Here is a 25,442-nt window from a genome sequence, read left to right as displayed (position 1 = left end):
CCCAGGTAGACAGAATACGAGAAGGGTCTGAGAAATGTATTTCAGAAGGAATCGTGGCTGTGAAAGAGGGAGAAACACTAGTTCCAGTGCGGATCTGGAGAGACACTGGAGCTGAGCTGTCATTGATTAGCAGTAAGGTACTAGATTTTGGTCGCCAGACTGGAATGGTAGCTTTGAGAGGCATAGGAAAAGGGACAGAAGCGGTGCCTTTGCATAGGATCATTATAAATTGTGAGCTGGTATCTGGACCAGTTGAAATAGGGGTGCGATCAGAATTTCCGAGAACTGACGTAGACATCCTTCTTGGTAACGATTTAGCTGGTGGTGACGTTTGGTCGGCCATGAAGCTGACGAGCCAGTCTGTAAGTGTTGAGGACCCGCCCCTAGATTCCAAGATCTATCCCGCATGCGCGACCACTCGCAGCATGTCGAGAAAGGCAGCTGAGAACGAGACCAGTTAAAATCCGGCCAGTATCGATTTGGCCGAGACGTTTTTATCAACCCTGTACCAAGAGGGGTTAGGGGATTGTAAAACGGAGAATAGGGAGGTGAAAGAGAGTAAGAGAGAGGAGGTAGACCTGCCCTTAGCCAGGAGGAAATTTATAGAGGCACAGAGTAAAGATGAGAAACAGATAAGGCTGTTAAAAGGTCCAGGGTTGGACATGGATGATCTGTCTGGGTTGGCAGAACTGTTTGAAGAAGTTGAAAATTTTAAATGTGCTCCCGATAATGAAATGAGGGCAGTCTTAGATGAAAAGGATGCCATTACCATGAAGAAGTCTGCTGAGTTGGCAGATGAGGTTGTTTCAGCCCGCGGGGTTGAGTTTACTCCGGAAGGGAGTTGCCCAGAGAGTAACTGGGAGGATCAGGGGAATTTAGAATTTGAAAAGGGTACGGGTATTGAAAGCCTGGAAGAGGCAGATGTCCCGTTTGAGTGTGTTCAAGATGTGGATGCACGTGGTACTGAACCTAGTAATGGAGCTCAGAAAAAGTCTGAGGTATTTGATTCAGTTGAAAAGGAATGCAGTCCTTGTGGGTCAGATGGACTTGGTTCAGTGAAGAAAGGGTTAACCTTGGTACTAGTGGGAAGTGAGAATTCCCAGTTGTTTGTGTTCGAAGGTGTGTTAAAAGTTAGTGAGGAGATAAAAGGTGGTGAGGTGAATATTATTATTGAAGGGAAAGGGAAAAGTGTAGTTCCTAAATTGAATGAAGAAAATTTAAAGTCTGGATTGATGTCAGAAGCAGCAACCAGGTTACAGAGACAATGGCTTGGTAACACGGTGCCTGCGAATCAATTACAGTTTGATTTGGAATGTAAAGGTGCCCCACACGCTATTGTTATTCAAGAGTGTGCTGTGAAGAGGCAGAATTTGAAATGCTGTTTGGACAAAGAGAGATCGCTTGCAGAGTTTAAACTGAAAACTCATGCTACCAACTTGCTTAAAATTAAAGAATTGTGTGGAAATTCGGAAAATGGTCTAAGTTTGGAACACATTGTTGATAAAATAACTCCTATGAATGGAGCGGGCGAAAGCCTATTCCACACTGGTGCACAAGCTCACCACGTGGGAGTTAACTGGAAAAGGGGCGAGGGTTGACGAGATGCCATTTTAAATAACAGGATCCGGTTTTAAGGGATTTCGACAAAGCATGTAACTAATAAAGACAACCCCATGGAAGAATGACTGTTAAGTTTGAAAGTAAAATAAAGATTAGTATTTGCATGAACTTTTGTAATATACACGTAAGCTAAGATCACAACTCTTTAGTTTTTGTTTGCTGAAGAAAAGGAATAAAAATAGGTGGTTATTAAATTGGAGTCTGATGCTACAAGAATTTATTAAGGTACAAGATGTTAAGATATTAAAGGAAGTGACAATGTAATCGCTAACTGTTTAGATGCTGAATTGAAGGTATAACTGTATTACTCTGTAGTGAAAAAAAACTCTTTTGTATTGTGTTAGATTCTGAAATCCTATAAGACTCTGTATTAATTCATTTTTACCGGTGGTAAAAATCTTAGAAGGAAGGGGGTGTTACGAATGTGCCGCAACTCTGAGGGGCCGAAGGGTACAAAGTCGCCCCCTCCTTTTTGAGAATCACAAGATCGCTATTAATTCGGGTCTGGGACCCAGGAAATGAGAGAGAATCCTCAAGGTTTTGGAATGTGTCCTGGCCTCAGCAAGACAAAGCCGTGGATAACGGCCATTGTCTCTTGGAGACAGAATTGTGTATTGAGTACTGTACTATTCATTGAAGCCCCTCAGGGGACGACCAGAGTGGGCTGGTTGAGGGATTGCATCATCCCAACCTGATTGACATCTGAGACCCCGTGAGTAAGGATAAAAGAGGGTCTGGGGAACAACCCCTTTAGACGCACCAGGAGAAACGCTGGAAATCCCGTGACAGCGTTTAATAGCGACAGCCGGTGGGGAGCTCGTGTGCGTCCTTCCCTTGCCTGGGATTGGCGGGCTCGCCACGGAAGAACGGCTTAGCTAAAGGAGAGGCCACAAGTGAACGGCCACACCAACGAGACTCTGACGGATCGAAATCATAAAAGGAAAGCCGGCAAGTTTCTCAAAATCTCTCTCTCTCTCCAACCAAAGGCTGCAGCCTGCATGAACTGAGTGACTTTTATATTTCCATCGGACAATACATTATCCCCTAGACAACGATAGAGCTTATTTCTTATTGATTATTATTATACCCGCACTTTTAGATTTAGTATTGACGACGTATATTATCTGTATGTTTGCATTGATATTATTTTTGTGTATTTTTACTAATAAATACTGTTAAAAATCGTATCATCAGACTTCAACGGACCTCTCTATCTTTGCTGGTAAGTGACCCAGTTACGGGGTTCGTAACACAGTGAACAGTCGGGATCTGAGGAGTGTGGTAGAACAAAGGGATCTGGGAATACAGGTCAATAATTCATTGAAAGTGGTATCACAGGTAGACGGTCATAAAGAAAGCTTTTGGCACATTGGCCTTCATAAAGCAATGTACTGAGTACAGGAGATGGGATGTTATGTTGAAGTTGTATAAGATGTTGGTGAGGCCTAATTTGGATTATTGTGTGTAGTTCTGGTCACCTACCCACAGAAAAGATGTAAATAAAATTTAAAGTGCAGAGAAAATTTACAAGAATGTTGGCTCAACTTGAGGTACAGGGAAAGGTACTTATTCCTTAGACCACAGGAAAATGAGGGGAGATTTGATAGAAGTATACAACATTCTGAGGGGTACAGATAGCATAAACGCAAGCAGGCATTTTCCACTGAGGTTGGGCAAGACTAGACTAGACGTCATGGGTTAAGGGTGAAAGGTGAAAATCTAAGGTGAACATGAAGGAGAATCCCTTCACTCAGAGGGTGGAACGAGCTGCCAGCTGAAGTTCAGGATTCGGGTTCCATTTCAACTTTTAAGAGAAATTTGGATTAGCACATTCCTGGGAGGGATATGGTCTGGGTGCAGGTCGATGAAACTAGGCAGAATAATAGTTTCTGTTTCTGTGCTGTAGTGTTCTATGACTCTATATTTAAAGCATAAGTTGATAGATTCCTAATTAGTAAAGGCGTCAGAGGTTTCAGAAGGCAAGAGAATGAGGTTGAGGAGGAAAATAAATCAGCCATAATCGAACAGTGGAACAGACCCTGTCTCATGATCTTCAAGTGACAACCAACTGGAAGCTCGGTGCTGACTGATTGGAGACATTCTGCAAAGCGGTCGCCGAATCTGCATTTGGATTCTCCGATGTATGGACAAATGTAGCTGAATGTGATAACTGGAAAAGCGATGGGACTCGAGGGTTGGGTTTCGATGTGAATGTAAAGATCCTGCAGGGATAGGCTGCAATGGACCTTTTCAGTGTTGTTGAAGTGCACACTAGAAATCAAATTAGACTTTATGCAAAACAAGTAGATGGGGTTTTATAACCTTTTTGTCTAATTTAGTACGCATGAATGCTCATCACTCTTTCAAAATTAAATCAACCAAGCACACCAAACTGTATGTATTCCCTTAGCAATTAAAAGCACCCTGAAACTCACCATAACAAACAGTGGCAAAATTCAATAGTTAACACGTTTATTAGCTCCCTCAATGCATCAGGTTTAAGATGTACAAATACCAACTCAGAAAGGAAAATATCCAGAGCTACACAAAAAAGTGTAGAATTCATGACATTGTTGTTCTTCATTGAAGGAGGATGCAGCTAGCCAATTACATTGAAGGAGTAAAACAGGAAGAGAAGTCCTCTCCTTCACAGCACATACACTATTCATTGCAGGTGGACATGGGTTACAACTGACACTAGCAGACTCTCTGCCACTACCAACAGAGGGATGGAAATCTGACTAAAGCAATCAAGTGGGACCAATTGTTTTCCTTTCCTATTTTAAACTGATTGAACCTCATCGAACCATTCTCTTATTAAACCCTATCACCGACCTTACACTTCTACCAATTGTTCTGCTAAAATGCCAATTATGGCCATGAGATAAAATAACCTCCCTCACTTCCTCTTGCTAGGCCAACATGTTTATTTTGTGCAGAATAACCACTCTCCCCAACCAAAATCAACTTGTTGGCTCAAAATTGACATGCACCATTGCCTTGCTCAAGTAATGCCTTCAATTCTTGAGTAAACTGTTTCTTTACTGCCCTTGTTACTGCCTACAGCCATGTTACACCAGCATCCAATCAATGCAGACATCCAATATGCGGCAAGGACTGCAGTTAGAATTCTTAAAACAGTGCTCTTCTTCCCTTTCACAAGATACCAGGACAATTTTTCTTAAAAAAGGATACTTTCAACTTTACAGAGAGTTTTTATTAATTTTAATAGATTTTACTAAAGAGTGTTTGACTGCAAACAAGGATGATTTAAGGTAGATAAAATGTAACACTTCATCCTTTGAATGAAATTGCTTACAAAACTTACATAATGAACATTAGTTTTTGTTCATGACATTACTCCTTGGTTACAAGTTACTTTTTGTGTGACCCAGTGTTCAAAACCACTTCAAATGACTTAAGTTTATCAAGGTCAATCAATTATTCATCATCATCATCATCTTCAATTGCTCGCCGGCGTCGTTTGACCACTCTGTGGGTGAGTTTGGAGTCAGAGACATCGGAGTTTGGCTCAGAGTCCTCCATCGCCTCCACTTCAGGTGTGCCTTCAACTGAAAGTCCTTATTCAAGATCATCAAAACAGTGGAGTTAGTAACAATTCCTGTCTGTGCTTTAAATGCATCCTAGCTTCTACCAAAAAGCAAAGAAATCGTACATGCCTGAAATATGAAATGAAGCCAGAAAATGGAAATATTCAGGAGGTCATAAACATTGGTGTTAACTGTTTCTCTCTTCACAGATACTGCCATATCTACTGAGTGCTTCCAGCATTTCCTGCTAATGTAACAAGTTTTTATTCCAGCTTCTAGCATTAATGTGTAATAGTTAGTGGCTCCAGACTCTCTGAGTCTCTGTGCTTTCATGGTCGGGGGAATGCGGCGAAGGCCAGATTCTAGTTTATTATGGACATTCAGGCCTTCACAATGTGGTCGTGCAGACTCAACAGGTAAGCTACAAAATGAACAGTCCAATTTTAGAGCAAGATTTGCTGAGGTGAGGGGAATAAAAAAAGAGGGAAATGATTTGCATGAATTGTTGAACATTGCTTATAATTACTGAATGCACTTTATCTTCCTGAAGGGAAAATAAGCATCCTACAGTTTAAAAAATTTAAGTAAAATTATCTTACCTTTGTCATCCATTTCATTGTCACTGTCAAAAATGCGACTTCGCTTTAGCAAATGTTTGGCTTTGGTCTTCTCACCATCACTGAAATAAGAGAGAATATAAAATCTGGTTTGAATCCATACAGTAGAAGCAGAGCAACAGAGAGCAGAGCAAAATGCTGGAGGAACTCGGCAGGTCAGGACAAAAGGTGCAAGTCATATCCAAACAGAGATACACGTGATAGGGACTGGAGCCCCTTCATCCCATCTAGTCCATACCAGCTCCATGCAGATCAGCCAAGCCAGTTTCCCCCAATCCTTACCTCATAGTTTTGAGAACTATCTTCCCCCACGTATCTATCTAATCCTGTTTGACTGTTTCCAGCACTCCTTACAAGCAATGAATTCTGGATCATCTCTCCTTACATTGACGAAGTATTCCCCTCATTTCCTTTGTCCCTTCTAAACCTGTACACTTCTTTCAAATCTTCTCTCAGCCTTTCTTGGTCCAAGGAGAACAGTTCCATTCTCCGGCCTAAGCTTACAGCTGAAATTTTTTATCCTGGAAACTATTCCAGTAAATCTCCCCATCACAAAAGTGCAGCAATCAGAACTGGATGCAACACTCCAGACTTATGAAGTCCGGGGTCTCAGTGACAAGAGTGTTGAGGGAAGAAAGAAGCTTTTACTAATTCGGGATAACCCAAACCATTTTAGAACCAATGAAAACAATTTGAAGTGCTGTCACTGTTACAGTGTACGAAAGACAAGGTGAAACATCACAGAAGCCTACATTTAAGGTGCAGACACTGCATATTTGGTCTCTTGAGGCAGTAGCAAACATTCAATAATGCACACAAAATGCTGGGAGAACTCAGCAGATTAGGCAGCATCCCTGGAGAAGACCAAACAGTTAACTTTTCGAGCCGAGACCCTTCGGACAAAATGCCAACTGTTTATTCCTCTCCACAGGTCCTCCAGCATTTTGCGTGCATTGCTCCAGACTTCCAGCATCTACAGAATCTTGTGCTTGTAGAGTGCAAAACTCTTTCACCAGCCGAGGTGAAGGAAACTTGCCGTATCATCTACTCTCCTGTAACGGATAGTACTCTCCTCCCAAGTTCTCCACTCCTGCTTTGTCATGAGCCAGGAGGCTTGACAATTAAACGTTGTACATTGGCTGTTTATTGCCTGACCTCCCCATTTCCTCACTGGTCAACAGGATGGATTCTTCCCACTGCTGGTGCTGGACTACCAGGCTCAGAGTACTGGCATTAACCAACCACACAACATTGTTAATCACTTACCTTTTAGTGTCGCTGTCTGATCCAGAGGCAGACTCAAAGGCACCACTGGCTCTCACTTCAGGTTCATCGTCACTGCCTGTAAAATATAAAATAAACATCACTTTTAAAGTTTAGCTTTATTTGTATATTGAGAAATACGTGAAATATGTTGTTAGCATCAACACCCAACATCGCCAGAGGATGTACTGGGGGCAGCCCAAAAGTGTCACCATGCTTCCAGTGCCCGCAAATTACTAACCCTAACACTGACCATACATCTTTGGAAGGTGGGAGGAAACCGGATCACCCGGAGAAACCCACACAGTCACACAGAGAACGTACAAGCTCCTTACAGACAGCAGTGGGAAATTAATCCTGATCTCACCACTAGCACTGCTGTTGTCCCATTCCCTCCCCCCACCCCCGGGAATTTTTAACCTGCTTAGCTCTACAATCACAACCTAATGGTCTTGGAAGCAGCTCATTCAGTAGTCGCCCAAAACAGCGTACCTGGTGAATATACAGCTACAATTCTACACAGCAAGATGAAACATTATCGCAACTAACAAGTTACACAAGACAAAAAACACAACACCACAAGCTTCAGTTGCAAAGTTAATTTCCACCAATACCTTTAAGAGGAGCAGCACGCCTCTCCCTGGCCATCACAAGAGCTCGCAAGGCCTCAGACTTACGATCAGCACTAACATTTTCATCCACTTCCTCCGCCGCTCCTTTTTCACCATCATCACTGTCCTGCAGGGCGAGAACTGAAGCAATCTTACGTAACTGCAGGGCACTCAGGTTAGCAGAAATCCTCCAAAAAGACTCCTGGAAATTAAAAAAAAAACCAATGTAGAAATGATTGTAGAGGAAGGGGGAGAAAAGAACAAAAGCAAAGTTGTAACGGAAACTAGACAATCCAATTGTACCCAACAATTTTTGGTTGACCCTTCAATCATTTCAAACATGTCCATCTGAACTCACAAATATTTTTAAACCCTGCCTCTGCTCCTTGAACCCTTGGTTTGTGAACCATTTGTCCACATCTTCAGAATTCTCACGAGTCCTCATAATGTTCCTACCAACCTTCCTTATTTAGAGTATCAGCATCAATTTCATTCCCTTTTAAAGCCTGGGTTTGGTCAGTGTTGGTCACAACTTTGGTAAAATCCCCAAGTATTTTACAAGCCTTGAAGAACACTCAATGGCCACTTTATTGGGTACACCTGCGCATAATTGCAAATATCTAATCAGCTAATCGTGTGGCAGCAACTCAATGCAGAAAAGCATGCAGACGTGGTCGAGGTTCAATTATTGTTCAGACCAAATATCAGAATGGGGAAGAAATGTTGGGACTTCCGGTATGGCGCAGATACAGCCAGCAGCATAATCAGTAAGATGGTCTTATTTCGGTTATTTAAATAGAAAAGTGGGTCTTGTAGCATGAAAGGGGGAAACAAAAGAAAGACAAGAGGAAAACCGCAACAAAACCTGAAGACAAGCGATAAAATACCGACTGACGGTGAGGACACTGACGTTGGCGCTGGCAACCAAGCTGGACACGAGGATATGGAGGCTGTTCATGAAAACATCATGGCCGAAATACAGGCACTTCGTTTGGATATGAGAAAAGAACTGAGTGATTCCGTGGGTTTTCTAAAGAAGGAACTGGTGGATTTCAGAGATGAAATTAACCAGAAGTTGAATGCTATTGTTGGTGATTTAAAAGAAATAACGGGCAGAGTTGAGGATATGAAGCAAAGGGTGGCAGAAGTGGAGGAATGGAAGGCCGAAGCCAGGGAGGTTCTTTCCCACACACTGGTACTTAAGGAGATTATTCAAGCTCGACTAATGAACCTGGAGGTGCGATCACGCAGGAATAACATACGTATCCATGGAATTTCTGAGGAGGGGGAAGGAGACAATATACAGGAATTGCTGGAAAAACATTAAAACAGGGTTGTCCCTTCCCGATGCTGCCCTCGGCATACAATGCTGCCATTAATCTCTTGGAACCAAACCACCACAAGGTTCCAACCCAAGGTCTGTGGTCATCTACTTTCAGGAGTATAAAATTAAAGAGATTAGCTCTGCTTGGAAAAAACGAGAGATTTATTACGACGGGAAAAGAGTATTTTTTGATCAAGACTACCCGACTGAAATACTTATGAAAAGAAAGGCTTACTGCACCATCAGAAAAACACTTAAAGAATAGGGGCTCCGGTTCCAGACTCTTTATCCAGCCAAACTTCGAGTATTTTTTGGCACTGAACAAGTCATCTACAGAATGGGGAAGAAATGTGATCTAAGTGACTTGTTGTTGCCAGATGAGGTGGTTTGAGTATCTCAGAAACTGCTGATCTCCTGGGATTTTCACAGACAACTGTCTCTAGTTCACAGTGAATGGTGTGATGCACAAAAACCATCCAGTGAGGAGCAGTTCTGTGGGTGAAAATGCCTTGTTAATGAGAGAGGTCAGAGTCTGAGACTGGTTCAAGCTGACAGGAAGGTGACAGTAACTCAAATAACCACACGTTACAACAGTGGTGTGCAGTAGAGCATCTCTGAATGCACAACACGTCGAAACATGATGGGCTACAGCAGCAGAAGACCACAAACATACAGAAATATTCTCATGGGCCACCTTCTTAGTTACAGGAGGTAACGGAGTGCACTGCTGCTGTGGAGTTACATGAAGGTGCACAGTAAGCTCCAATAAACACCAATGTGATAACGACCAGATCATCTGTTTTAAATATGTTGATTAAGGGACAAATAAGGGCTCAAGATAACTCCCCTTTCAAAGGAGTGTCATGGCATCGTTTACATCAGTCTCATGGAATGATGATACATCAGGACAGTACAGAAGTCCTTCAATGTATTTTTTTTAATATTTAAAGATGTAGCTTGGTAACAGGCCTTCCTGGCCCTACGAGCCTGCACTGCCCAATTATAAACCCATGTGACCAATTAACCTATAACCCGTACATCTTTGGAATGTGGGGGGGGGGGGGGGGACTGGAATTACCCAGAGGAAACCCATGCTGAATGCACAGACAGCGGCAGCAATTGAAAGTAGGTTGCATTTATATATACAGTGTCAGCCCACACCTTGTATTTAAGTCTTTAAGGACACAAACTTCTGACTTAAAGACAGAAGTGCAACATTGAAGCATGGTTGGCTTTTCAGCATGCAGCATCAAGGTATATTCCCAAAATGTCACGTAAGTATAATGGTTACAGTAAGTGGAAAAAAATTAAACTAAAACTCACAATCTGCTTCAAAGAGATACATAATCAGATTAACCTTCGATGTACAAGGACACTTCTAAAGCTAATGCATATACCTAGTAAGTGGTTATCGTGGTTAGACAAACATCACCAGATATGAATAAGACACAGCACTGCTGTGGCAAGAAATGGACCATCATTCCTTCTATGGCAAAAACTTGACCGTTGTCACTTAGATTCAATTAGCATTCATCCCTTAACTTACCTGTTCGTCAGCAGGAGGTCGGATTCCAACTTTTTTCAGAAGCTTCTGGAACATCTCATGTTCCATAGCGTCTTCATTTTCTTCAGACAAGGGGACAAGTGGCACAGCAATCACAATCCCTGCACAGAAATCAGTGAGTGGGAGACATTACAACTCACACCAGAACATGGAGAGCATGTGTTTTCAAGCAGGCACTCAAAGTTAAATTAAGGGAACCATTTTTAGAAGTTTTCTGAGTCATTTACTGTCTGGGAGGCAAGAGCCTGAGGATGTGGGTTGGATGAGCAGTCACAGACTCATAGAGCAGCACAACGCAAAAACAGGCCCTTTAGCCTATCTAGTCTCTGCCAAACTGTTGTTCTGTCTAGTCCCACTGACCCACACCTGGACCACAGCACTCCATACCCCTCCCATCCATGTATTTATCCAAATGTCTCTTAAATGTTTATTCGAACCTGCATCTGCCACTCAAGCCAGAAGCTCATTCCACATTCACAGCACTCTCTGAGTGAATAGGTTCCTCCTCATGTTCCCCTTAAACATTTCACCTTCCACCCCTAACCTATGACCTCTAGATCTAGTCTCACCCAACCTCAGTGGAAAAAAGCCTGCTTGCATTTACCCTAACTACACCCCTCATAATTTTGTATACCTCTTTCAAATCTCCCCTTATTCTCCTGTGCTACATGGGGAAAAAGTCCTAATCTGTTCAACCTTTCCTCAAGTCCCAGCAACACCCTTGTAAATTTTCAAGTAAGCAACTTAAAAGTGAACTTCTCTGCATACAGCACTCTTAACATTCCCAAGTGCTTCACAGGAGAATGATCAAAGAAAAATTGTCCTTGTCACGCAAAAACAGGCCCTTTAGCCTATCTAGTCTCTGCCAAACTGTTGTTCTGTCTAGTCCAACAGCTTGATCAGAGAGGTTTTAATAACGTCTCAAAGGAGAGAAAGGCAGGCAGGTTTAGGGAAGGATTTCTAGAGCTCAGGGCTTAGCCAGCTGAAGATATGATGGAGCAGCTGAACTCCAGAATAAACAAGAAGTCACAATCAGAGAAGCAGAAACCTTGGAGGATTACGGGACTGGAGGTTTTAGAGAAAAGTTAAGCCACAAAAGATCAATAAACAAGGCTGAGCTACTGAGGAAATGGAAGTTTTTCTTTCTATATACGTTGGCCTGAAATCTATCACCAGTGATGCATAAACATTGACATTTCACTTGCCTAGACCTCAGCTGGGTTCCTATGGATGTAATAGATAACTTTTAGGTGTTCTTAAGTTTGAATTTCACTGGTGTTGCAACCTGTTACAGTGATTATCATGGGACACTGAAAATTTCATGTGAATAAAGCAACAGAATATGAAGAATTTTAAAAAATGCACTGACCATCATCTTCTCGTTTGTCTGCTGTTCTGTTGAGGCAATTTTGCAGCCACAAAAGTGGACTTGTCAGACCTGAAATTGAAATTAATCATTTTAATCTACTGAAGCTCGTGTAGTCCTACATTATCAAAATCTATGCAGACTGAGAAACTCTGCTCCAATTAAACAACAGTTTCAAATCAAAATACTCCTTAACATTTTATAGGAGTCAGTAAGTTAAAACTTCTCAGGAAGAGTGAAATCCCAACAAGACAATATCATTTAATTTTAAAGAAAAATACTGCAGATTCAGTAACTCAGAAAGATACAACATAGAATCAGACCATTCAGCCCATTGAGACACTGATCATTGTACATCCATTTACAGCAATCCCATTTTATTCTCCCAACATTCCCACCAACTCTCCCCAAGTTCTACCACTCACCCACACACTTTACAGCAACTAATTAACCTACCAATGTGAGATGAAACTGGGCCTGAGGATAAACAGATGCACTCCTTTTCTATGAATCAGTTTCTCAATCACTGCCCCCACCAGATACCAACAAAATCTTCAACACATCCATGAAGAAACATACTCCATTCAATTTTTAACCCATTTTGTCTAGATTGCCTTCCCATCACCCCGATCCTTACAAAGCAGGATTAAATAATTTGTTATATTTACACAGAAATCATTTAGTCAGTTTATTCAGAAACCTAAGTGTTTTGTGGAACTGGGAGGGAAAAAGGACTATTTTTTTTGACACATCCCATTTTCTGAGCAACATTTTGAAGGAAGAGGGGAGAACATAGCAGAATACAGCACATTGCGAGCCTTTCGATCCAACCCTTTACCCTACTCCAAAATCAATCTAAACCTTACCTCCTACATAGCCCTCTATTTTTTTATCATACTGTACGTGTGTGTACATGTGAGTCTCTTAAATGTCCCTAATGCACTGTATCACCACCCCTGGTAGTAAGTCCCACTGTTCTCTTTGCAAAAAAAAACCTACATCTGACATCCCCCACCCCCAATACTTTTTTCCCCAACACCTTAAAGTTATGCCCACCATTGCCACAGGTGGCTGTGGAGGCCAAGTCAATGGGTACAATTAAAGCAGAGGTTGATAGATTCTTCATTAGTAAGGACGTCAAAGGCTACGGGGAGAAGGCAGGAGAATGGGGTTGAGAGGGATAATAAGCCAGTCATAACTGAACGGCAGAGCAGACTCGATGGGCCAAATGGCCTAATTCTGCTCCTATATCTTAGTATGCAAACCAAGACCACATGTCTTATGACCACCATCATCGGCACCTTTCAGCCAATTCCAAAGCATTCACACATTCACAGGGACCTCTGTTTGATAATTAGATTTAAAGCTTTACCTCAATAGTGGCTCAGTATGAACCAAAAGGTTGAGACTGTTAGCCCCAATTCATTGACTGTTTAAATGCAGTCAAAAATAGACTGTTTAAATTCTATCTTGAACAAACTCAGGCCAGTAAAGGAAGCTGAAGCATCCTTACAGTAGACAGGGATGGTGAAGGCAGCTTTTGACAAGCCAGCCTTCATCAGTCAGGCTGTTGAGTACCAGGATCAAAGATAGCTCTTTTGTTGTGCTTTGAAATATGGCCATGGGATTCTTTACATACACTTCACAGAACAGAAAGGGCCTCAGTTTTAATGTTCTATCCATGAGATGAATATCTATATTATGTGACATTTAATTAGAAAAAATATTGCTCCTACCTGAATTTAAAACTAGAGGAGCAGAGTTAAAAATGACCATCCCAGCTTCGACTAAACTTTGAACAGGTAATTTCACACAAAAACTCCGAAAGAAGAAACTTCAAAGCTGTACAAAAGATTATCAGTTAACTTTACAAGTGACAAAGGGTGATTGAATTGGGGAAGAGCTACTCTTCTGGGCTCTGGAGTTAGTGATGAGTGCAAATCACAATTATAGTCATAGATTTGTACAGCTCACAAACTGGCCATTCAGCTCAGGGGCAGCATGGTAGCATAGCAGTTATTACAGTGCCAGTGACCTGGGTTCAATTCCGTTGCTGTCTGAAAGGAGTTTATACGTTCTCCCTGTGACAGCAAGGGTTTCCTCCGGGTGCTCCGGTTTCCCCCACATTCCAAGACATATGGGTTAGTAGATTAATCGATCACATGGGTGTAGTTGGGCTGAAAGGGCCTGTTACCGTGCTGTAACAAATAAAAAATAAAATACGTTTGGATGTTATATAGCAGTTGAACAAGACACTGGTGCAGCTACATTTGGAACATTGCGCTCAGCTTTGGTCGCCTTGCTGTAAATTTTGGGCCGAGACCCTTCACCAGGACTGGAAAAAAAGATGAGGTGTCAGAGAAAGAAAGTGGAGGGCGGGGAGGAAGAACCACAGATAGGTGAAACTGGGTGGGGGGGGGGGGGGAGAGTGAAGGGTGAAGTAAAGACTTGGGAAGTTGATTGGTAAAAGAGATACAGGGCTGGAGAAGGGAGAACCTGATAGGAGAGGCCATGGAATAAAGAAAAGGGGGAGGGGGGAGCACCAGAGGGAGGTGATGGGCAGGCAAGGAGATAAGGTGAGAGAGGGAAAAGGGGGTGGGGAATGACGATGGAGAGGTGGGGAGCATTACCAGAAGTTCAAGAAATCAATGTTCATGCCATCAGGTTGGAGGCTACCCCGATGGAATATAAGGTGTTGCTCCTCCAACCTGAGCATGGCCTCATTGCGACAGTAAAGGAGACCATGGACTGACACGTCAGAATGGGTGGCCACTGGGAGCTCCTGCTTTTTTGGAAGACAGAACGTAGGTGCTCAGTGAAGCGGTTTTCCAATCTGCGCCCAGTCTCACCGACATACAGGAGACCACACTAGGAGCACCGGTGAAATGTTGCCTCACTAGGACAGACTGTTTGGGGCACTGAATGGTAGTGAGGGAGGAGGTGTAGCACTTGTTCTGCTTGTAAAGATAATTGCTGGGGGGAGATCAGTGCGGAGGGACGAACGGACAAGGGAGCAATCCCAGCATAAGCAGCAAGTGGGGTGGGGGGGCGGGGAGGGGGGGAAGATGTGCCTGGTGGTGGGATCCCATTGGAGATAGTGGAGTTCCAGAGAATTATGTGCTGGACATGGAGGCTGGAAGGGTGGTAGGAGAGAACAAGAGGAATCCTATCCCTGGTGGGGTGAGGACAGGGTGAGGGTAAGCGTGCGCAAAATGGAAGAGATTTGGGCAAGGGCAGCATTGGTGGTGGTGGAGGGTTTAGAGGAACATGGGCCAAATGGAAATGGCTTGGTCAGCATGGACCAGTTAGATCAAAGGACCGGTTTCCATGCTGTTTGACTCTATAACACGTATCCAACACCTCATCCTGGGATTAACTTTACAACTCAAACTAAGAAACAAAACCACTTTGTCATTTGATTCCGACTTGCAAGAGGGTAGGAGTACTTTTCCCAAACATTTACACAAACCCAACAAAAAGTGCAAGTTCTACGTTTATCTCTGACCTTGCTGTTTAAGTTTGGAGCACAGAGCTGGGACTGCTGGGTGAGGCTCCCACCCACCGATCCTCTGTGTATCTCCTTTTGCAGCATATCTTGGTCTGGGTTTGATGTTCTGCTCTCCACTTTCATCTTCACTGCTGTCACTGTTGTCCAGTTCCTCCTCCTCCTCCTCTTCAGACAATCCCCGACTAGGATCATATCCCACATCATTTAGGAAATCATCTTCTTCCTTCAGAAATAACAATTTATAGCAAGAAATTTTTATAACTCAGGGGAAGTCAGCTGCCCTTCAAAAACACATCTTCACGTACCTGCCCACACTAAGGCAAACACAAAATGAGCCCAGATAGAACAACTGGAGTTCAGTGTTTCATGATCGGTGAGCACTGGGTTTGAAACCATAGATTGAAGCCCAAAGTCGAAGGGCTGATGTCTGCGAGTCCACTGGGGGTCGGAGGCCCTGAGGCCGCCTGTCCTGTGGTTGGAGGACTGTCTATGTGTGTCAGTGGGTGGGAGGGAGGAAAGGGATTTATTTTGTTGTTGTTTTTGCTTCTGCTGTTTACGTTGTTCTGCTGAGCATTGTCGGCACTGGAATGTGTTGACACTTGCAGGCTGCTCCCAGCACATCCTTAGATTGTGCTAGTCATCAACACAAACGACACATTTCACTGTGTGCTTCAATGTACATGTGATAAATAAATGAATCAGAATCTACAAACACAGTGATACATTGTAAAACATTGTAGACAGTTGAACTTCGGAAACAACATATTGAACAGAATAAGTAAAATACAAGGAATTCTATGGAGACACAGGCAATGAAATCCCCTCTGACAGGAATTCTCAGGATAACTTCTCAGAAAGATTCAAAGTACATTTACTATCAAAGAATGTATAAATTATACACCTTCAATTTTTTCTGCACCTTGAAACAAAACAACAGTAAAAATATTCTGGACTAAATTTACCCAAATTTACTCGGTGGGAGTGAAGTTGTGCTAATGGGTGTCCAATCCATTAACTCAAAAGCTGAAGGGTCATTTGATTAAGATCTTTAAATCTTGGAAAGGTTCAATATCGTAGGAAACAATTTCCTCCTGACAGAGAATTGTACATCAGAAATAGATGCAGGAGCCTGGCCTGCCATAAATTTTTTTTTGCGTGTCGCACCAGATAGTCAGTCAGCCATTCTTGTCTGGCGCGTGCTGTTGGTCTCCTTTCGGATTAACCGGGTCACGGTATGAACGTTCCTGACTTGACCTTTATACTTTTTTACAAGGCCGAGTGGCTAGCTCGACGCTCAACCTGGCACGAATGGAAAGTGTGCTCGGGGGTGGCCTGACTTGGATTCGAACTCGGGAGCCTTCGCTCCGGAGTCCGGCGCTGATGCCATTGCGCCACCAGCCGGCCATGCCATAAAATAAGATCACAGAATCACAAAAGAGAGCAGACAGTATTGAAATTACAGCTTAATAATTTAGAGGGAAAACACAAAGGCAGAGTAATCAGAGGCAAGAGTAAACCATTTGGTCTTTTCCATTCAATATGATCATGGCTGGTCATCCAAATTCAGTACTATGTTCATTTTCTCTTGTATAAGACCAGAAGACAGAGGAGCAGAATTAGGCCATTCAGCACAATGAATCTGCTCCACCATTCAATCATTTGTTTATTTTCCCTCTCAACCCCATTCTCATGCCGTCTTCCCATAACCTTTGACACGCTTACTAATCAAGAACCCATCAACCTCCACTTTAAATACAGTGCCTATAAAAAAAGTATTCACCTCCTTGGAAGTTTTCATGTTTTATTGTTTTACAGCATTTAATCTAATTTGGCTTTTTTGACACTGATCAACAGAAAAATACTCCTTTGTGTCAAAGTGCAAACAGACCTCTACAAAGTGATCTAAATTAATTACAAATATAAAACACAAAATAATCGATTGCATAAGTATTCACTCCCCTCCCTTTATCACGCACCAAATCATCACTGGTGCAGCCAAATTGGTTAAGAAGTCACATAATTAGTTAAATAGAGATCTGTGTGCAGTCAAGGTGTTTCAATTGACTGTAGTAAAAATACACCTGTATCTGGAAGGTCCAACTGCCGGTGAGTCAGTATCCTGGCAAAAACTACACCACGAAGACAAAAGAACACTCCAAGCAACTCCACGAAAAGCACAAGTCAAGAGATGGATATAAGAAAATTTCCAAGTCACTGAATATCCCTTGGCAGTACAGTTAAGTCAATCATCAAGAAATGGAAAGAATATGACACAACTGTAAATCTGCCTAGAGCAGGCCGTCCTCAAAAACTGAGTGGCCATGCAAGAAGGGGACTAGTGAGGGAGGCCACCAAGAGACCTATGACAACTCTGGAGGAGTTACAAGCTTCATTGGCTGAGATGGGAGAGACTGCATATACAACAATTGTTGCCCAGGTGCTTCACCAGTCACAGCTTTATGGGAGAGTGGCAAAGAGAAAGCCACTGTTGAAAAAACTCGCACAAAATCTCAGCTAGAGTTTGCCAGAAGGCATGTGGGAGACTCTGAAGTCAGCTGGAAAAAGGTTCTATGGTCTGATGAAACCAAAATTGAGGTTTTTGGCCATCAGACTAAACGCTATGCTTGCCGTTAGCCAAACACCACACATCATCAAAGACACACCATCCCTAGTGTGAAGCATGGTGGTGGCTGCATCATGCTGTGGGGATGCTTCACTGCAGCAGGCCCTGGAAGGCTTGTGTAGGTAGAGGGTAAAATGAATGCAGCAAAATACAGGGAAATCCTGGAGGAAAACCTGATGCAGTCTGCAAGAGAACTGCAACATGGGAGAAGATTTGTTTTCCAGCAAGACAATGACCCCAAGCATAAAGCTAAAGCTACACAGGAATGGCTTAAAAACATCAAAGTTTAATGTCCTGGAGTGGCCATGTCCAATTCCAGACCGCAATCCAATTGAGAATTTGTGACTGAACTTGAAAAGAGCTATTCACTCACAATCCCCAAGCAACATGACAGAGCTTCAACAGTTTTGTAAAGAAGAATGGGGAAAAATTTCAGCGTCTAAATCTGCAAAGCTGATTGAGACCTATCCACACATACCCAAGGCTGTAATTGCTGCCATGTGCATCTACTAATGTCCTCTTTCTTTTAAGGATCGTGGTTTCCCTTCTGCCGCCATCAATGACACCCTCACCTGCATCTCCTCCATTTCCCGCACTTTGGCCCTCACTCCATTCTCCCGTCACCACAACAGGGACCGCGTTCCCCTTGTCCTCACCTTTCACCCCACCAGCCTTCGGATCCAGCATGTTATCCTCCGCAACTTCCACCACCTTCAACAGGACCCCACCACCGAGCACATCTTTCCCTCTCTACCCCTCTCTGTTTTTCGCAGGGATCGTTCCCTCCGCGACTGCCTGGTCCACATGTCCCTCCCCACAGATCTCCCACCTGGCACTTATCCCTGCAAGTGTAAGTGCTACACCTGTCCCTACACCTCCTCTCTTACCACCATTCAGGGCCCCAAACAGTCCTTCCAGGTGAGGCAACACTTCACTTGTGAGTCTGTTGGGGTCATCTATTGCATCCAGTGCTCCTGGTGTGGCCTCCTCTACATCGGCGAGACCCAACGCAGATTGGGGGATCGCTTCGTCGAGCACCTCCACTCCGTCCGCCACAACAGACAGGATCTCCCAGTTGCCACCCACTTCAACTCTGCTTCACATTCCCATTCAGATATGTCCATACATGGCCTCCTCTACTGCCATGATGAGGCCAAACTCAGGTTGGGGGAGCAACACCTCATATGCCGTCTGAGTAGTCTCCAGCCCCTTGGTATGAACATCGAATTCTCCAACTTCCGGTAATTCCCTCCCTCTCCCTTCCCCTATCACACTTTCACTCTGCCTCCTCTTCTAGCTGTCTATCACCTCTCTCATGATTCTGCCTTCTTCTACTACCCATAGTGCTTTCCCCTTACATTCCTTCTTCACCTCTCCTGCCTATCCCCTCCCTGCTTCCCCTTCCCCACCCCTTGATCTTTCCTCTGATTGGTTTTTCATCTGCACCTTCCCCCTCCCCCCACCTTCTTTATGGGGCCCCTGCCCCCTCCTTCTTCAGTCCTGACGAAGGGTCTCGGCTGGAAACGTTGACTGCTCATTTCACCAGATGCTGCCCGACCTGCTGAGTTCATCCAGCTTGTTTGTACGTGTTGGTTTGACCACAGCATCTGCAGTGTACTTTGTGCATCTACTAAATACTGACTTGAAGGGGGCAAATACTTATGTAATCAATTATTTTGTGTTTTATATTTGTAATTAATTTAGATCATTTTGCAGAGATCTGTTTTCACTTTGACGTGAAAGAGTATTTTTCTGTTGATCAGCATTAAAAAGCCAAATTAAATCCACTGCAATTTAATGTTGTAAAACAATAAAACAGGAAAACTTCCCTGGGGGGTGAATACTTTTTATAGGCACTGTATATGGAATAACTTGGCCTCCATGGCTGTCTGTAGGAATCAATTGAACAGATTCACCACCCTCTGGCTAAAGAAATTCCTCACCTCTTTGTTCGAATGAGATGTCCTTCTATTCTAAGGATGTGCCCTTTGGCCTTAGACTCTCGAATTATAGGAAACATCCTCTCCGCATCCACTCTATCTAGGCCTTTCAATATTCAATAGGTTTCAATGAGAATCCAACCTCCACACCCCACCTCATTCTTCTGATCTCCAGCGAGTACAGGCCCAGAGCTAAGCAATCTTCATATGTTAACCTTTCCAATCCTGGAATCGTTCTCATGAACCTCCTCAGGACCCTCTCCAATGCCAGCACGTCCTTTCTTAGACAACGGGCCCAGAACTGCTCACAATACTCCCAGTGCAGTCTAACCAATGCCTTATAAAGCCTCAGCACTACATCCTTGCTTTTGTATTCTAGCCGGTTCGAAATGAATGCTAACATTGCATTCGCCGTCTTTACCAGACTCAACCTGCAAGTTAACCTTTACAGAATCTTGCACAAGGAGTCCCAAGTTCCTTTGCACCTCTAATTTTTGTATTTTCTCCCCATTTAGAAAATAGTCTATGCTTTTATTCCTAAATTGAAAGTGCATGATCATATACTTCACTTCTTTGCCCATTCTCCCAATCGAAGTCCTTCTGCAGACTCCTTGCTTCCTCAGGATTACCTCCCCCATCACCTATCTTTGTATCATCTGCAAACTTGGCCACAAAGCCATCTATTCCATCATCCAAATCATTGACATATAATGTGAAAACAAATAGCCCCAACACCGACATCTGCAGAACACCACTAGTCACTGGCAGCCAACCAGAAAAGGCTTTGCTTCCCACACTTTGCTTCCTGCCAGCCAGTCAATCTTCAAAACATGCTAGTATCTTTCCAGTAATACCATGGGCTCTCATATTGTTTAGCAGCCTTGTGTGCAACATCTTGTCAAAGGACTTCTGAAAATCCAAGTGAATAATATCCACTGATTCTCCTTTGTCTATTCTGCCTATTATTTCCTCAAAGTATTCCAACAGATTTGCCAGGCAAGATTTCCTCTAAGGAAACCATTGCTGACTTCGGCCTATCCTATCATGTGCCTCCAAGTACTCTGAAATCACATCCTTAATAATACTCTTAACATCTTCCCAACCACTGAAATCAAGGTAAATAATAGCCTATAAATTCCTGTCTTTTGCCTCCCTCCCCTCTTTAAGAGTGGAGTTACATTTGTGATTTTCCAGACCTTCAGAACCATTCCAGAATCTAGTGATTCTTGAAAGATCATTACTAATGCCTCCACAATCTCTTCAGCTACCTCTTTCAGAACCCTGGGGTGTAGTCCATCTGGTCCAGGTGACTATCTTTGACTTATCTTGTCACCCATGGTTGCTTCATCCTCCCCTTAGAATATTTCTTTATCGTTGGGATGTATCTATCCTGTGCCTTCCAAATTGCTCCCAGAAACTCCAGCCGTTGCTGATTTGCTGTCATCCCTGCTAGTGTCCCCTTCCAATCAACTTTGGTCAGATCCTCTCTCGTGCCTCTGTAATTCCCTTTGCTCCACTGTAATACTGATACATCTGATTTTAGCTTCTCCCTCTAAGACTGCAGGTTGAATTATATCATATGATCACAGTGTCCTAAAGGTTCCTTTATCTTAAATTCCTTAAATCTAATCTATTACACAACACCCAATCCAGAAATGCCTTTTCCCTAGTAGGCTCAAGCACAAGCTGCTCTAAAAAGCCACCTCAAGATCCTTCTATTGAGATCCAACAACAATCTGATTTTTCCAATCTACCAGCATATTGAAATTCCCAATGACTATCATAACATTGCCCCTTTTATATGCCTTTTTCTATCTCCTGTTGAAATTTGTACCCCACATTCTGTATGTGGAGGCCTATATAACTCCCATCTATTCAGTCATCCAAATCTTTGACATATAACGTGAAAAGAAACAATCCAAACACTGACTGTTTCTTAACAAGGATTCTACATCTTTTGATCCTATGTCACCTCTTTCTTAGGATTTAATTTCATTTTTTACCAATGTAGTTACCCCAACTCCTCTGCCTACCTGCCTATCCTCTTGATACAAGGTGTATCCTTGGATGTTAAGCTCCTAACTATGATCTTTTTTCAGCCATGATTCAGTGATGCCCACATCTTTGTATACAAGCTCATCTGAAGTATTTACATTTATTGTGTTTTTGTGTCCTTTATGCTTATTGTGTTGTTGATGCTGCATTGCATCCAGAGTAACATTTGTTCTCCTTTATACTTGTGTACTGAAGAATGACAATAAACAATCTTCATTCTTGAGAACATCCAAGTGCTTCTTACCAAAAACCAGTGTGTCAGGAGCATGCTTAAACGTGTCATCATAATCAACTCATTTCAATCAGTTCTCATGCATACACTTTCACAGAGATAATCAGGTTTAATGTTTTGTCCTCAATAGTGGCTTAGTATGAGCCAAAGTGTTGTGAATTTAAGCATCAATTCATTGGCTATTTAAATATTTTGGAAGGTGCAGTGTAAATGCAAAACTTTGTCTTCTATTTTGAACAAACTCAGGCCAGTAAAGGAAGCTGAAGCATCCTTACAGTGACCAGATGATGCAGCAGCAACAGGAACTGGAACTCAGGCAAATGGGATTAACGTATAACGCCACAGAAATGTGCAAGTACCTGGCTTCCCGTCTTTGTGAGTTTCCTCCTCTTCTTGTAGAGTTCCTTTCTATCAGAAACGAGGCCCATACTGATCAATTTATCAATAATTCTGGCTCTGGATCGTTTATGGGTTATGTTTTTCATGATATTACCAAGGACATCTTTGGATCAAAAACAAAAGACGATCTTTATCAATTGCTCTGCTCCCATGTCAAGTTACAATGCACAAATTATTAAATGGATAGATACTAAAGGAATTATTTTAAAGAATAACTAAATCATTAAGGGTTGCCAGTCTGAAGATTTGTTCCTCTTCTGCATTTGGTTAACAAATTTCAGCATCAGAACCTTGTTAATTAGCTTTCGGAGAAAGAGCAGCGAAGAAGGGGTGCAGTTTCTCATAAGAGTCAATATTTTTCAAGAAGCTACAAGCAAATCTATTCCAGCTATCACAAAGCTAAAACAACGTACCATCTGATCCTCTGAACTCCACAAACAATGTCTCAAGCTCCATTTCCTGCTCCTCTCTCCAAAGCACAATCTTAGTCCCCTTCCTTAAAACAACAAAAACAAAGTTAAAATGAATCTCATTTAAGATACAGTAATTACATCTCCCACAAATTGATTATTAAAGTACCTCAACTCCTTCCTTCCCTTTTTGAGGGCCACAGCATCCCTGACCACAAGTAATAGTGCACTCCTGACCCTCTAGTAATTCTACTCGAAGATTAGCCTTTAAAATTTGACCAAGAATATCATACCACATCTTGTCCTCAAATTTCCCTGCCATTTGAGAAACCATCTAGTCTTGTCTGACCATATTACAATAAGACAAGGAAACAAAGTGAACAATCATGGTCCAAACTTACATTTTACTACTCCGCAAGGTGCTCCAATGAACTGTTATTGCCCAATGAACAATTGCACCTCAAGGAAATTGAGACCAGGATGCAAAACTCAGCCCTTTGAGCTAAATGACACCAAGTTTCCAGCTTATGGTCAGCATGCCAGGTTTGTTGTACTCACTTGACACGTTTCAGATCTTTGATGCTGTCCACCAGGTTCAACTGGACAAGTTTAGCAGCAATTTGCTTTCTGGTTCTCGTCTCATTTTTAATGTGTTCCATGATGTTGTCAATTACATCTTTATCTGGAAAAGGAAAGAATATCCCAAGTAGGCATTCATAATTGTTAGCATCCCTCTGAAGCTAAGGGAAATCTGTACGTAAATCCCACATACAAAACCTACCTGAGGGGGAAAAATTACTGAGAAATGGGGAAAGAGCAAGGGGTTAGAAATAGTTGGATATATTAACCAAAGAATTAGCACAGCCATAAATGGATCCAAATATCCTTCTTTGGACTGTAAGAATTAATGATTGAAATTTAAACAGAAGCATCAAATTACTTCTGGGCAGGGTAGGATGCAGGGGAGTCAACTGTGCACGTAGAATATAGAACACTGCAGCACAGTACAGATCCTTTGGCCAATGATATGGTATCAACCTTTTAATCTACTCTGAGAAATCTCACCCTTCCCTCCTAAATTGCTTCTGAAAGTGAGCAACAGCTTACTGGCAGCTCAAAAAGCAAGAAATTTGACAAAAAACATTATTTATAACACCTTTTCTGCAGTAAATTGTGGTAAACTATCATCGCAAACAATGAAGAGGGGAACAAAGGCAAAGCCAATTAAAGGGATGAGCCGCGCTTGTGTTGCAAAATTGACACAGATGGAGCTGGAGTGAGCGATTCAGAGAGAATTGAGGCAGGGGAGTTTCAATGCTAACTAAGCTGGGTGTGAAGTTGAATCACTCTTAAGTACCGAGCAGATTTGGAAAAGTCGAGAACAGCTTCGGGCTGGGCGACGAAGCCCAGAGTGAACTGCTGGATGGCGTGGTTTAGCTCTGAAGTGTCTTGCTGCAGTGGGGCCTGGGTCTTAATGTGAGGCAGGATCCACCATTTGGACAATTTGAATGCCAGCCCAGAAAGACTGGAAAGGCAGGGTGCTGGGACCAGAAGCGAGAGTCAGGCTGACTTCACTTGCTCTCCTGCGACATTCACTCCTCTCTCCACTACGCTGAGGCTGTGAGACTGCCCCAACTGCTGTGCTTCGTGTTGCGAGCTTCACAGCGATTTGCCCTGTTAATATGAGGAACTGAAACCGAGGCTTGGGCCTACTCCGGGGATAAGAATTGAAGGACTCAATTTGGTTCAGACTGCTGTTGCTCGCTATTGTTTGCATGATTTGTGTTTTTTTCTCTTTGCGCATCAGGTGTTGATCTTTTATTTAAATTGGGTTCTTTCAGGTTTCTTGTTTTGTGGCTGCCTGTAAGCAGACAAATCTCAAAGTTGTATCATTTTATACATTCTTTGATGATAACTGTACTTTGAATCTTGAACCTTTTGAATTATATTCTATCATTCATGTGCCTATCTAAGAGTTTCTCAGGCATCCTTAATATATCTGCCTCTACCACCACCTCTGGCAGGGTGTTCCACACACCCACCACTCTGTGTAAAAAATGTACCTCTTACACCCCCCCCTTATACTTTCCTTCTATCCCCTTAAAATTATGTCTCCTGGTATTAGCCATTTCTGCCCTGGGAAAAAGTCTCTAGCTATCCAATCAATGACTCTTTTCATCTTCTACACCTCTAGCAAGTCACTTCTCATTAACCTTCACTCTAAAGACCCCTAGCTCATTCCATTTATCCTCATAAGACATGCTCTCTAATCCAGGCAGCATCCTGCTAAATCTCAACTTCATGCCCACTAAGTTTCTACATCCTTCCTATGATGAGGTTACCAGAAGTGATCACAATA

The 25,442-nt window shown here is 42.7% G+C and overlaps 1 protein-coding gene across 2 annotated transcripts in view; it reads right to left on the bottom strand.

Annotated features, from left to right (window-relative positions):
- Nucleotides 1-4,828: 4,828 nt before the first annotated feature.
- The window catches only part of timeless (timeless circadian clock), a 67,865-nt gene continuing 47,251 nt past the window's right edge, over nt 4,829-25,442 (bottom strand). For both annotated transcript variants that reach the window (XM_073071303.1, XM_073071302.1), the window contains 10 exons: nt 23,642-23,765; nt 23,087-23,169; nt 22,634-22,776; nt 15,422-15,647; nt 11,920-11,988; nt 10,533-10,651; nt 7,666-7,864; nt 7,055-7,130; nt 5,771-5,850; nt 4,829-5,201 (listed from right to left, as the gene is read on the bottom strand). In XM_073071303.1, coding sequence (XP_072927404.1) covers nt 5,062-5,201; nt 5,771-5,850; nt 7,055-7,130; nt 7,666-7,864; nt 10,533-10,651; nt 11,920-11,988; nt 15,422-15,647; nt 22,634-22,776; nt 23,087-23,169; nt 23,642-23,765 — 1,259 coding nt within the window. In that variant the 3' untranslated portion in view covers nt 4,829-5,061. The remainder of the gene's footprint in view (nt 5,202-5,770; nt 5,851-7,054; nt 7,131-7,665; nt 7,865-10,532; nt 10,652-11,919; nt 11,989-15,421; nt 15,648-22,633; nt 22,777-23,086; nt 23,170-23,641; nt 23,766-25,442) is intronic.

The sequence above is a fragment of the Hemitrygon akajei genome, chromosome 18 (assembly GCF_048418815.1).
Source record: "Hemitrygon akajei chromosome 18, sHemAka1.3, whole genome shotgun sequence".
Taxonomy (NCBI): Eukaryota; Metazoa; Chordata; class Chondrichthyes; order Myliobatiformes; family Dasyatidae; genus Hemitrygon; species Hemitrygon akajei.
Note: the sequence above shows the minus strand (reverse complement) of the source record. Positions and strands in the feature narration are given on the sequence as shown.